The 14,923-nt window shown below is 31.0% G+C and overlaps 1 protein-coding gene across 1 annotated transcript in view; it reads right to left on the reverse strand.

The window, feature by feature from the left end:
- Positions 1-7,064: 7,064 nt before the first annotated feature.
- The window catches only part of LOC111063510, a 30,893-nt gene continuing 23,034 nt past the window's right edge, over positions 7,065-14,923 (reverse strand). Inside the window, exons 10-12 of the mRNA XM_039425614.1 lie at positions 14,716-14,862; positions 13,518-13,746; positions 7,065-10,861 (exon numbers count right to left, since the gene is read on the reverse strand). Of these exons, the coding sequence (XP_039281548.1) occupies positions 10,725-10,861; positions 13,518-13,746; positions 14,716-14,862 (513 nt within the window). The 3' untranslated portion in view covers positions 7,065-10,724. The remainder of the gene's footprint in view (positions 10,862-13,517; positions 13,747-14,715; positions 14,863-14,923) is intronic.

Consider the following 14,923-nt stretch of genomic DNA (forward strand, 5'->3'; position numbering starts at 1 on the left):
AAAAAAGTACTCAGCAATTTTAAAATAGTATTGAAATACTCTTCATGTTACTTAAAAGTTATTGAATGAAGCGATTTTGGAAGATTCAGTTTAATTATTTGACAAAGAAGAGAAATAGTTGTGGTACAAAGTACGGTAATAAGATTTTAACAAGAAAATGGAATGAGCAAAATCAATATTTTTTGTATGTTCCTATCAATATTTTGAGCTCCTTTAAATGAGTATTGCACAAGGAGGTAAGATATTTGAGTTTGAATAACTAACTAGAAATATTGCTTCTTTATCACAAATCTATTCATAATAAAAAACACAAACTATCTCCTTATTGCCAGCAAATGAGAAAAATAATACATTTTCTCGAGTAAGAGTGTACACACACACACACAGAGAGATAAAAACTACTGATATTGTTAATAATTAATTTGATTTGAGAATAAGCTCTTGCAATAATACACATACAATAAATTCTAGACATGACTAAATTTTCTAAGTTCAACAAATTCTAAATACAAGACGTATAAGTTAATATTAAACAGCTCTTAGTCGATTAAATTCTAACACCGGATATAATAACATCATTTATAAAATTTGTTACTCGGCTTAAACATTGAAGTACACACCAAATAGTAGTTTTAATAATTACTGTCAATCATGGAATCTAGTGATAAGGGCAGGGATTATGTACATGAGATCAACAATTGGTTTCTTTTTCAACATTTTGTTGACTAGTGAACGATTTCATCACAAATGATGTTGAAAGATGAGGGGAACATCAATTTATTGAATACACTGACTACATTTAACATTTAATATTACACACCATTTATTAATTACTATAACATCAATTGTGAAGATTTTTTACATACTTCAATAATTTTTCAAATTTTGAATCAACGCCAAACACTAGCTGATAGTCAAATTCAACTTCAGTAACTTTAAAACTAATCATCGACGATCAATGCCTGCTGAATATTGCTGAACATTCTACAGTAGTAAAAAACATTTAAATTACAGTAAAAATTATTTAGAAAACGTGGTGTTCTCGTTGGATTTCGTTGGAAATGGTTTTAGAAACAATTAACAACATCAAGATACCCTGTAGTTTTATCTATCTAAACAGCAGCAGTTTTGCGATCAAATTTAGCTGTATTTCAAGTTAGTTACGGCGAGATAATACGTTTTAGTATACGGTACTGTATAAAAGAGGGTTCTCATAACAACATACCTGTTATAACTAACAATCAAGTCAGATAATTCTAACAATCAACCATTAAAAGTCAGATAATTCTAACATGTTTCATACTGAGAATAGAGTTGAGCCAGATAAATTACAAATATTTATCATTCTTGTTCCACAATTCCGCAAGACTATATCTAATATTGAGCGAAACGACTTAGAAACTTATGTGATTATAATCATTTGTTATTTATTATTACAAGCGAGCGGTTACAAAAATACATTTAGATTCGCGCGCAAAGTCTGAAAACTCTAAATTTATGAGGTATCTTATGTGCTGAAAATTTAGAGGTCTGTAAGGTTATCACGATCTATCCAAACTATAAAATTTTCTAATAATGATTAAATCCTATGTGTGGAACTTGAAGCATCCCGGTGAGCAACCGGGATGTAAAAAAATTACGCATTTGAAGTAGTGAGAATCAAAGTAAATCAAACAAAATAATGCAATGATATTATACATCAACTAACACATGATGCAAGGTGATAAGTTATAACATACTATTTTATTTCTTGAACTGAAACTACAAGCTGGAAAAACTGCAAAAATTACTATGAAGAATTAATTTTTCAAACTATGAAGTAATTCATAGTTATTCACATCAAGTTTTTGAGGGTAATTTATTATTAAGTTCTATTTTTCCAACACTAAACGTTTAAAAACTTTATTTTGAAGCTAAGATTTCATTTTATACTGAGAAAAAGTGGCACACACTAAAGCTGCGTTTACACCAAAGTTATTAACAAGATATAAATAACTTAATCCTTATAGATTCTATTAGATTGAACATAACTTATCATACACATGATGAACATATGTGTTTGTCAAGTTCCATTCAATAGAATCTATAAGGACTTTGTTGTAAACGCAGCTTAAATTATAATCATAAAATGGTAAAATAAGAGGGAGTCCAAAAAAATTAGGTCAAATTCTTTCAATTAAACTTCAAAATAGACCAATCACAAAATTTTGAATGGTACCTATATATGTTATTGATATTTAAATCTAGTTTGCGCACCAATTATATGTGAATAAATTGAAAATGTCTTTATATAAAACTTGAAAAACTAACATTTGTTCTAATTATATTATAAAATGAAATTTTCTGAATAATAATAACGTTCAATCCTAAAGCTTGACCATGATCCAACACTACACAATCTTTATTGCTGAAATGCTTTACTCATATCAATAAAATAGCCATACTGAAACCCCAACTTTGCATAATATACTACACGTAATTATATCGATCTTCCTTCACACAATCCAATGTCGTCTAATTGCAAAACGAATTGCTAATCAAGTATGAAAATATTCAATTTGCAGTATCACCTACACACAATCGCGTTAGCTTTCAAACAAATATCACAGAAAAGACTATAAATTTGGTCGAATACGTCTTATTGTGTACATTGAAACTAAATACGAAGAAAACTAATAGAGATACAGAGACGAGGAGAGGCACATTTTCAAAAATCATCGAGGACAATTTGATTAATTCAAAAACATTAAGGCACAATTAATATTAATGGAAATGCGCTAGACACTGTACTGAAGTTGAATTAGAACTCTAGATATGTTATTTTCTAAATAATTTATCAATTACCAATTGTTTCACTCCTGTCCATTTGCTAAATTCCCAACAAACTACATCCACTACACATTTATCTAAGGTCTCCAATTGAAATGCAATTTAAAAATTAGGAACACATGAAATTTGACAAGATAGAAAGTTAGACATCGATTCACTAAAGGTAATATTTATTTGATTTTGTCTTGTTTCAATCTTAAATTTCTAATGGATGTTCTATTTAACACTGAATGTTACCCGACAACTAATACCTATTATTAATAGACAATTAAACTTATCCACTGTCGTTTACTAACAATCCAATACCTTAAAAAGACTTGACAATTTTTCCTAAAATTTCCTACCAAAAATCTGTTAGTAAACTTCCAGTGCATAAGTGGGATACCAATAGAATTTATTACATCGATTCGTAAACCCCAGCAAACAATTGGTAGACCTTACAATGAACACAAGTTTTCAGAGAATTATTACTAAAATTCGTGGATAATAAAGCTAAATAAAAAAAGTACAATTACTAATAAAAATATTGTTCTAAATAAATATCTGAAACCCAACTAATAACTCCATAAAAGAAAATAACATTGTTAGTTGATAATGTATAAATATAGATATTATCGCAAGTGCGTGGGCAGGAATTAATATTTAATATTCATAGTGAGCAATACAAGTAGTACATTAATTAGTTTAATTAGAGAATTCCCTTGCTAGACATCTGGTCCATGGCACTATACTAATGTTTCGTCTAACACACTAAATTACGTTACATAGAATAATTTTTATGTTCAAATTATCAATTAAGGGATATACATATTATCACCCACAGTTAAATAGAACTACCACAGCCCATTTAATAATAAATATTTTCGATTAAACGTTTTGTCACGATAAATAAGATTGTGCGAGTGCATATAAATATGGTACAGACGGATTTGGAAAATCGTTGCATAATTAGTCCGCAATTTAATTGAGGACCAGGGAGTTAGAAGCAAGCCCATTTAGCAAACTAGAGGAACGCCCAGTTCTGAACAATTTCTATAGCAACTGGGTTCAATTCACATCAATTATTATTGGTTCACAGTTATTATTGTAGTTTGAAAAACGACAAATACTAAATGCTTGAACATACAGAGAATATTTTAAATAGTAGAAGAAATATTAATATTATTATCATCATTCTCATCATTATTTAATCCAAGAAATATTACCAGTTATCAATTCCCAAAGTTATCAATATGTTTCTTTAGTTAAATGTTATTATTACTTTACCAAAACTAATAAGGATTAGTAGTATGTTGATTTATATTGTGCCGTACATTCTCTTTAACGAATAAAACAATCAGAAATTGGTCAATGCAAATTGTCCAGGATTGTTACTAGAAAATACGATTTATTATATAAATCATTATAAAATTTCGTAGCATAACAACAACTCGAAACCTGGTTCTTGATTGTATAATAATCATTACTTTCACTTATAATAATCAATTACTCATTTTTTTTATCACTGGTTGACAATTTCTGATTTGTTCAATTCACAATAGAGATTATGTGTACTGATACATCAATACAAATTCATCCAACAATCTTTTATTACCTACTTTGTTCATATCAAATACCTATTAAATATTTTAATTTGTTAAGTTACAAAAAATAAGACAAGAAGAAGACTACACGATTTCGTCAATTTATGCTAATAAACTCTTCGGCAATCAATAAATATTCTTACAACCCGACTACATTGTTAAGTTATCTAAACCATCTAGAAACATTAGAAAAATTCCATGGATAATTAATGGAATTATCATTTATACAATTTAGGAGGCACACCACTTTGGCAGCAAATAAACGCAGATTATCATTGCTACAAAATAAACAGTAACATTAGTTTAACAGTAAGCCAATTTCACAACCCCGTTGGCTATAAATACTGGTGTAAATACAATTCAATTGCCTATGGTAACTAAAGAGAAGTTAAATACATCAAAGTTAAACTATAGCGATAAATATAAATATTTAGAAATAAAACTATAAAACAAACTCTGTTAACAGCTGGATAAACATGTAGTATTATTAATAATTTATAAGGATAGAACCCGAGAAGACAATAAATAAGGGAAATATAATATAACTACAACTATTTTTCTCTAATCTCATAACTAGTGGAGAAAGGACAAAATTACGTCAAATAAATTATTAATTTTCAAATAATCCATCACACTCATTCTGCTATTTGGTTCTCTAATCAGTTAAAGGATAAACAACAATTGACACACATTCTGTACCTACACGAATATACTAATAGTAGTCAACTTTTTCTAATAAATTTCTGACGTATAAATATGAAAATTTATCAGAGCCTTATTACACATAATATAATATTGCTCCACTTATTATATATATTTAGAGAACAATCATTCTAAGACAGGACAGTGAAACGTTTGATAAACATATTTATACGTCCGGAGTGTATTGTAAGCCGTTAAATTTAAGACCACTGAATAGACATCAATTCATTTTGCTACTGGAGAACATTTAAAATACAGGAATTGCTACTCACGTATGCTACAATACTTTTCGTTGCCTAATAACTTTCGTTAAAGTTAACCACCGTTAAGACTTAGAATGAGATATTGCATGTAAACTTCCGTTTCCCAACCGTAGGCCAATGCATCTATTATAAAATCTGATTTGGGGCCATCTATAACAATGCTACAACAATAATTAATGACATCAAATAGTCTCATATATCTCTAAATGTGCTACACTACAGTATTATCAAATTTGAGTTTCAAAGAGTCCTAGTTTCTAATTAGCTAAGAAATTGTGTAGGCTACATTCAACAATTAATACAAAATTAACGATTAAATTCTCTTTGGCCAAGTCAAGCGGTACCAGATTGCACATTCCTCATTGAATTAAGAAAAGTAACAAACATTTAAGAAATTTTCAGAAGTTTCCAACATTCAGAAACTTTTTTCTTATACAAATCATGCAAAAACCATTCAAGTTTGCAATCTCTCAAGATGCAATCAATAGTCAAGGTTCAAGGGTCTGTGATTAGAGTCCAACCAATTTGTTTTTGTATGCTCAATACTACAATAAAACTATTCAAGAATGATCAGAAATAATTTGAACTATGGATTGATCATCATCCTGACACAAATCCCTAACATGTCTTCCATTGATGGAAACTATTATGCAGTAATAAGGAAATTTATTAATAACGGAAAACGTTTTTGAAAAATCAAACTCAATTTTCAATTCATGCAACCTAAAAATAGTTGTGGTTTAAAAAAACAATGAAATATCGGGTGGATTGTAAAAAAACGAAGAATTGAGTAACGGTTTTTATGAATTTCGATAATAATTCTAGTATTGATCAACGATCAAGGACAATAATTAAGCATAAATGTTAATCAGACATGAATTAGATTGATTCAGTATAGAATGTATGCATTGTTTCCTTGATTTGAAAAAAATGATATTAATCCAGAAGATCTCAATAGGAATCTAGATCAGCATCAGCATGAAATTTACACAAGAATGATTTTGTGAAATCCTCATTAATTTACTTTGATTGCCAAATTTTGTCACATATCCTTATGATCAATGGGGAGTAAAGTTCATGAAACAGAAATTAATGAAGTAACAAATAATAAAGTGAATGATACATTATATATATGATATGATTATAGGTACATGATTAGTGAGTTATTATCTTGAAAGCCACCTTTTTTAGCACCTTTGTATGAGAATAGCTATAAAAAACAACCATGACGACTGATGTATAAATACAGCAATGAAATTTAGAAAAAATCAAGTGAAACTAATTCGATTTAATTTAGATTAAACAATATTTAAGTACACGAATCTGCATAATCTGGACCCATAACATTATCAGTAAGACCTTTTTGATATGGCCAAAGATGTACAGTAATAAAATTATTTTAGTAAATTAAGAGAGCATTAAATGGTAAAAACCGGAGCTGGTGGGAAAAACTCAGACTCCTTTCAATATTAGAATATCCGTCTTGTAGTAAAATTCAATCAAACAGCCTTTGGTCAACTTTACAAACATTCCAGGTTACAAGCGAAACACCCACTAATAAAACAAATTTCGATAAAAAAGTACTTGAGATTTCGCCTCACGAAAGACTAGACTGGGATTCATTATTTGTGCTTTAAAATATTTAGATGAGTTAGACATCCCCAGTATTTCGTAATAAAAAACTACAGAGCTCCAATCGTATTGCTCTATGTAAGATAAAATTTGTTGAGCAGGTTTCATTTAAATGAAAAATTATTGCACTAAGCTCAAATTTGTTTACCAAAACTGAACGGATATGTGAAATTAATAATATTGTTTCATATATATTTATTGGATTAAGTTTGATAAGACACACCAATTTCAACAATTGTACCCACACAATTATTGTTGTACTATTCTATCTAACCCGATTACACAAAGGCTGTTCAAACATCACGAAGAAAATAAGAACAGTTTTTTAAAATTACATGTTCTTCAATATTCTAGGGCTCATAATAATTTGGTCTCATATTGTTATATATATTATTACTTGTTACATCATATCACATGCATATTAAAACAGGATTGTCTAAGGAAATCTAATAAACTTTACCTAAATAGTAGTAAGTAGGCTTCGGAGCCTGATATTAGTTTAGTAGCAGACTGAAACGATTCTCCAAATTGGAGAAAAGCGTATAATTTATTATTATAGGAAAGCAAACTAACATCTAGAATGCTGAAAACATTTATTAATTAGACAGTCAACGTAGTAGATAAGTCATGGATGGTGTTAATACAAAAGTACAAAAAATCTAATTCAAATATATATTGCTTTGCAACATCTGATTATTTTGATATTAATTCCACTATCTATATGAGGAAAACTATAAACCTAGTTAAAAATAACACTGTTCCAAAATGAACTCAGAAAGCGTTGTTATTGCACTAACAAATCATTATTGAAATAGAACCATTTTCATAAAAGGCCGATTTCCAAAAGCAAAGTAATACTTTTAAATGCTATAAGCCATAATCTAATTAAAAATTATGCACTTGATTAAAATTCAAGTTTTCAGTCATTAGTTGCAAAAAATTTAAAATAAGACTTTAAATGACGGTGTGATATTAGAAAAATCGTAGTCTAAAAATAAAAAATCATATTAATTGAGCATATTAATTCGAAGGACAAATAGACTATTATAATATTGTAATCACTAGCTTTTAACACGCCGAAACATACACATCTATGAGCACTAAGGATATGAAAATTTTTAGAATGACTTTTGATTCGTGAAGTTTCAATCGAATGGCGATAACAATCTTATTCAATTTTTAGAAGCAAACCGTAATTGAAACTTTCTTTATTATCACATCAGGTTAGAAGTTTCAACAAATTTCAGGGCTCCAACTTGTGAAAAAACCTTTTCATCAGAAATTTGCCCAACAATAAATTACAGACTCTCGTTCCGGCCTACATGAATTGCACAGATATGACTAATATTAATTGCTCCTACGCCATCAAGGGGAGTTCAACAACTAACATCGATTCATGCAAATTGACAATAAGAAAATGTTTGACTATCCGGAATCTAGGGATTTAAACTTCCCATAAGCTAGACATTTACAAAAAGACACCCATAAAGGGTATTAAGATACTCGAACATTCATGATATTATGAATTATAAGTGGGGAAAATTCGTTATAAACCTTTGGGAAAATATTATAAGTTAATATCGTTATTAAGTTTCGTTGACTGTCGATAAATCTCAACAATAACAAAGAGAAATTAACACTTGAAATTGATAAACTTCAAAAATCAGTCAATCAACAGAAGAAACGGCGAAAAATAAAGATTAAATAAAACAATGGCACGTCTGTACAATGCAAGCAACATTTCATCACACTTCCTGTATACTTATTAGCCATTACTTATTCATCATGAAATAATATTTTGAAAAATTAAAATTTAATTTTGATTTTGACTTGAGGCTCCGGTTCACCTTTTCAAGATATCATGAAAGCGAACTTGATAAATTTAAGATTTGTAACGATGACAATGCTGATGAAAAATAAGTTAATTTTGTTAAAAATTAGGATCATAGATTTTATTTTAATTGGTTTGATTCATTTGTTTGCAAATAAAATAGTTCAATTAATTTTTATGATTTGCAACGGTAACGATGCTGATGAAAAATAAGTTAATTTTGTAGAAAATTTAGGATCACAGATTTTATTTTAATCGGTTTGATTCAGTTATGTTTTCAAATAAAATAGTTCAATTAATTTTCAAGATTTGCAACGGTAACGATGCTGATGAAAAATAAGTTGATTTTGTAAAAAAATTAGGATCAAAGATTTTATTTCATCGATTTGATTCATTTGTTTGCAAATAAAATAGTTCAATTAATTTTTAAGATTTGCAACGGTAACGATGCTGATGAAAAATAAGTTAATTTTGTTAAAAATTGAAGATCAAAGATTTTATTTTATCGATTTGATTCAGTTATGTTTTCAAATAAAATAGTTCAATTAATTTTCAAGATTTGCAACGGTAACGATGCTGATGAAAAATAAGTTGATTTTGTAAAAAAATTAGGATCAAAGATTTTATTTTATCGATTTGATTCAGTTATGTTTTCAAATAAAATAGTTCAATTAATTTTTAAGATTTGCAACGGTAACGATGCTGATGAAAAATAAGTTAATTTTGTTAAAAATTGAAGATCAAAGATTTTATTTTATCGATTTGATTCAGTTATGTTTTCAAATAAAATAGCTTGAACATTGTACGAATTTACTAAATTCGTAATTATTATGCTGATCTAAAATTCATGTTTTTCAAAAATAATTTTTTTTTTAAATTGAGGATTAGAAATTTGATTCAGAGTTCCTACAAATAAATTTTCATATTTAAAACGTTTCAGTGAGCAGCTTGTGAATTGCGCAGACTTGCCACTCTGACGATGCTAATTTATAATCTATTGACCGATTTAAAATTATCCAATTTTTATTTAAGAATCTAAATTAGAATCTTTTTTAACTTTTCAAGTATGACAAAACAATAAAAACAGTATCGCATGATGAAAAGTTGCAGTTATTTGATACAGTACGGCCTTTAAGTTCAAAACTATTCAACTAGTGAATATCAGCTCAAAACAGTCGATAATCACTTTTAAAATACAACAATAACCAACCCTATTAACGTAATACAGTAGTACGTTGGGTAGACAAAATTCAAATCAATTACATAAAGATAAATCAGTTTAAACTATCCAATCTTACTGGATAGGCCAAATCTAACAATATTACACTCAATTGAATTTTCGTTTGATATTAACTATTAAACTCAAACATAATATTGATAAAGATAGGTAAAAGTGAGGATTAAACATAAGTTAATCATTGATCATATCGAAATATCGAGGTGGATAATTTATGACGATCAACCTGAAAAAAATCGATCATATATCGAATAATATTATCCAGGAAGATGGTGTCGATTGTATCGATTAAACTGAAGTAATAAAGGTGACGTGGAGTAGCTCAATTTGACAATCAACGAGGAAAGAATCGATCAGATATCGAATAATTATCGAGGAAGATGTTGTCGATTGTATCGATTAAACTGAAGTAATAAAGGTGACGTGAAGTAGCTCAATTTGACAATCATCCAGGAATGAATCGATCAGATATCGAATAATTATCGAGGGAGATGGTGTCGATCAAGCCGATGAGTAAATCAAGTTGACGTATAGAAGGAAGTAGCGTTGTGAGATACTCTACTTGCCCAAGTGATGTCTTGAAGTACAGAAGAAGTCATAAGTGTCAGGAGTCAAAAGTGATGGATCAGGAGTCGAAAGTGATGAATCTAAGAGGCATTGTTGCCGTCAGTTGGCTGACTGATGTTGCTGTCCAGGGTGATTGACAGAGCAATCCACATGAATGACCTAGCCTTGCGTGTTGAAGCGCACAGCTCTTTGATGCTGTTACCCAGTTTCACGATGTCTTGAAAAAAGACAAACAAAAATTGGCATCAAATTTCTGTAATCTATATAATAAGAGAGTAGGGTTGTGTTTGTTCGTGTGTTCGTTTGTTCGCATCAAAACATGTCAACTTGTGGATTGCATACCGGAAAAACGGGAATGATTTAGATCTCCAAATTTTGAACATAGATTGTAAAAATATCAATCTCGTGCACCTGGAAGCCCAAATTTCAATTTTCCTTCTAGATTTTTCAGAATTAATGTTCAAATTCATCTATGCTACCGTAGGCTACATGAAGTTTCATAGCCCAAAGTGTGTCTGTTTATGAGCAGGTTATAAGACTACTATTTACGAACGTCTATGTAGCGCAGCGGTAAAAGGCCTGCTTATGGAGCGATGGTTCCTCGGTTCGAATCTCCGTGGCTTCCCATTTTTTTGTTCTTAATTTTTTCCCTCGAAACGTATTATTATCAATTATTTTTTGAAGGAATTTGTTTTCATCACTATTGAACTTGGATTTTATCAAATAATTATTTTTAATGTAAAATTTTGCCACCAGTACAAATGAATTGGACATAGTTTTCATGCTGTAGGCCTATAATTGAATTTCATAATAAAAACATGAATAGATCACAATAAAATGAGAAATAATTTATATTCTTCAGTTATAATGTACTATCAGACACGAATTCCCAGTGAAATGAGTATTTTAGGTATTTTGTTTGGAATTGGGAAAACAAAAGGCTGCCTGATTCAAATTGAGGAGGATCCTAATCGAACTAAAATTTATTGATGTATTGGAAAAATCAATGTGATTCTGTGAGGTTTCCAAGTATTATGTATTCTTCAGTTTTCTATACTATAATGAACTGGCTTATACACGTAAGGAATAGGGAATTATGTTTGACGCATCATCACGTCTGAAATATACTCAACTGATTAATTCGAAATTTTGCATATAGACTCTTCATTAACCGAGGATGGTTATAGGTCTATTTTCAAATTTCGATTTTTTATTACGTCAAGTTTTCATTTTGCAGTTTTAAAATAGACCCTTGCGAAGCACGGGTTACCTACTAGTCTATATAATATAATAAATATTATAGTGGTACTGTGGGACTTATGTAGCGCCTCCGTCTCTGGAAGTAGCATCTCGAAAAAACCCTCTCACTGTGCTTCTTTCCTAAACTCTCGCGATCAAGCGCTCACCTTGGAGAAGTATACAATTGGGAACCACGAGTATTTTGTCTTTTTTCGTTAGGGCTACTCTTGAAAATAAAAATCTTATAATATGTTTCAATCACTTGATAATGGCAACATAGCCGAAACATGTTGTGATTAAACAATTTTTAAAAGGGTACTTAGATTTTTATCTTTATTTATACACGAGTATTTTTCCTGGCCTGTAGACGAGTTAGAGGATAAGTCCGGGCCCCGACCAGGCCCAGCCGGAACAGCGCAGGCTCCTCTATGATACTCGCCTACCGACTTGGCAGTGCCGATGGGTAGTAGCTCGCGTGTCACACCTCACGGGATATGCTATGCTAAAGCAGGTGCCCACTTGGAGGTGTGACGTTAACTTGTGGCGTTGTGGCCAGAACCCTACCTCAGTCACAACGTAAATCGTCAGAAAAACACCACTCATGAAGCTATCCCCAAGTCCTATCTTTTGCGCTGACTTACTTCTCTACTATTCCAAGAGAAACAAATTTGTATTTTTTAATTGCAATTCAAATGTTATTCTTCCCTATAGGTGCGATACTAAACATGACTATGGGACCCTTATTGAAAGGCATTTGTTTCTTTGAATGTTCTCACCTTACCTTCGATTTATAAATACATATTATTAATTTTCACCCATAAACATATCTCGAAACTGGTCACGAAAGCAAAAGTACACAATCATAACACTAGAAATGTCAACTTGTGTTTACATTTTTTAATTAATAATGACGATTGTTTCAACATATTGCATGGTTTACGGAAATAAACGATGATTTGATTTGAAGTAGAAACAATATAGCTTTGAGACAACTTAGGTAAAAACTGTATGAGAAAATACCTTCTTACATTGGTGCTAAGATATACAATAAATTGCCTGCCGAGTTAAAATCCAAGTCAATAAGCATTTTCAAAAGTAGTTTATACAGCTTTCTTGCTGCAAAGGCTTACTATAGAGTTATCGATTTCTGTGATAGCTAGTAGATATCTAGTACACTTACAAGTTGTATATTAGCACTTGATGTATTCAAATCAAATCAAATAGTTTTATTATTTTTTGTTCTTGAGCAAGAACTCATACAAATAGGAGTTTATATATTAGCACTTGAAAATTGTATAAATACAAGTATAAGTGCATTGCATTAATTATATCGGTTTAATTTTCTCCAATTTTCATATTTCATTGTTGCTTTCTTTAGCTTATTTCAAATTAATCTCTATGACGATGTTCAACTGTTTATTGTATTACATGTATATTATAATTTACTTACTTACTTTATTACCAAAAATAAAACAAACAATTTACTCATACACCTACATAAACGAGCAAAAATAAAATGTGCATATACTATGTTGAATAAATTAATATCTCATCTTATCTTAGAGTATAACAGTTTCGCAAAAAAATTTCCTTCAAGATTATTGAAAACTGTAGTGAATTGTTTTGGGACTCACCGTTCTCGTCAGGCCGGTGATGCGGGCCCCCCATGAAGGGGTGTGCCTGTGGTTGAGGCGGCTGACGGAGGCTGATGTTGGATATCTCCTGGCGACGATACAGCTGCACACGTCTGATGGCAAGCGACCACTCGTTCATCGTCTCAGACACACTGCAAGGCATCTTACGCTTCTTGTCATCCCCATTGCCACCTAGCAGGTGCTCCATCTTGCCTATCAGTGTGATCACCTACGCAAATTCAAATAGAACTCAAATTATTTGCTGTGAATTTTGAGAATTTTATTTTATTTTTTACAATTTGTGAGTAGGGCAGTTGTGGACTAGATCTGTTGCTCTCGTCCAGTCTTATCTATATTATGATATGTGATTGTATTGATGAATAAAAGGCTGAATGAAAATTGTATCACAATTTAATACGATGAGAGGAAGACAGAAAAAGAAGTAGTAGAAGTAGAAGATGACAAGAGAAGAAGACATTAGAGGAAGATGAAGAAGAAGATAGAAAAAGAGGAGGGCAGGAAGAGAATGAGAAGGATAAGAGAATGAAGAAAATGGAGAAGAATAAGAAAAAGATGGCGAAGAGGATAGGGGAAGAAGAAGATGGTGAAGAGGACAGGAGAAGAAGAAGAAGAAGATGGTGAAGAGGACAGGAGAAGAAGAAGAAGAAGGACAAGAACAAGAAGAAGAACAAAAACAAGAACAAGAAGATGAATAAGAATACTTGTGAAGGTACCATAAGTATAAGAAGGTACTACTGTAGAAGTAAAAGATAGGAGGGAAAAAGGATAGGGGAAGAAGAAGAGAAGACATGAGAAGACAGTAGTGGAAGAAGAAGAAGAAGAAGAAGAAGAAGTTGGAGATTAGGAACAAGAAAGTGGAAATGAAAAAGTAGAAGAAGATGGAGAAGAGAAAAATAAGTAGACAGGGAGAAGGGACAGAAGAAAAAGACGAGGACGGGAAAAAGGAAGAAAAGAACAAAACAAGGAGAATAATAGAACAGGAAGAAAGAGAAGAAAATTAGGAGACAGTGGAGGAATGATACATGAGAAAACAAAGACAGGGGAGGAATGATTCAGAAGAAGAGAGAGAAGACAGGAAAATAAGAAATCATGAGAAGGAAGATGTGAATAATTTTTCAAGTTCATTTTCAAGTTGAATGAATGAATGTGAGAGGTGGAGGGGAGGAGGTGTACTGACCCTGGTGTGCTCCCTGAGCTGGTCGATGATGAGCCTGTCGACGCGTGTGGGCTGGGGAGGCAGACGGGGCACTGGCATGTTGTTGGCAGATGACACCTTCTTGCCCAGGTTGTGGCGGGCTAGTTCGGCCTCGGTCTTCTTACGCTCCTAAACACAACAAAACAAAGCACAACATTAACCAGTGAATCACAAAACAGTATCATATAAA

The sequence above is a fragment of the Nilaparvata lugens genome, chromosome 4, assembly GCF_014356525.2.
Source record: "Nilaparvata lugens isolate BPH chromosome 4, ASM1435652v1, whole genome shotgun sequence".
NCBI classification, from domain to species: Eukaryota; Metazoa; Arthropoda; class Insecta; order Hemiptera; family Delphacidae; genus Nilaparvata; species Nilaparvata lugens.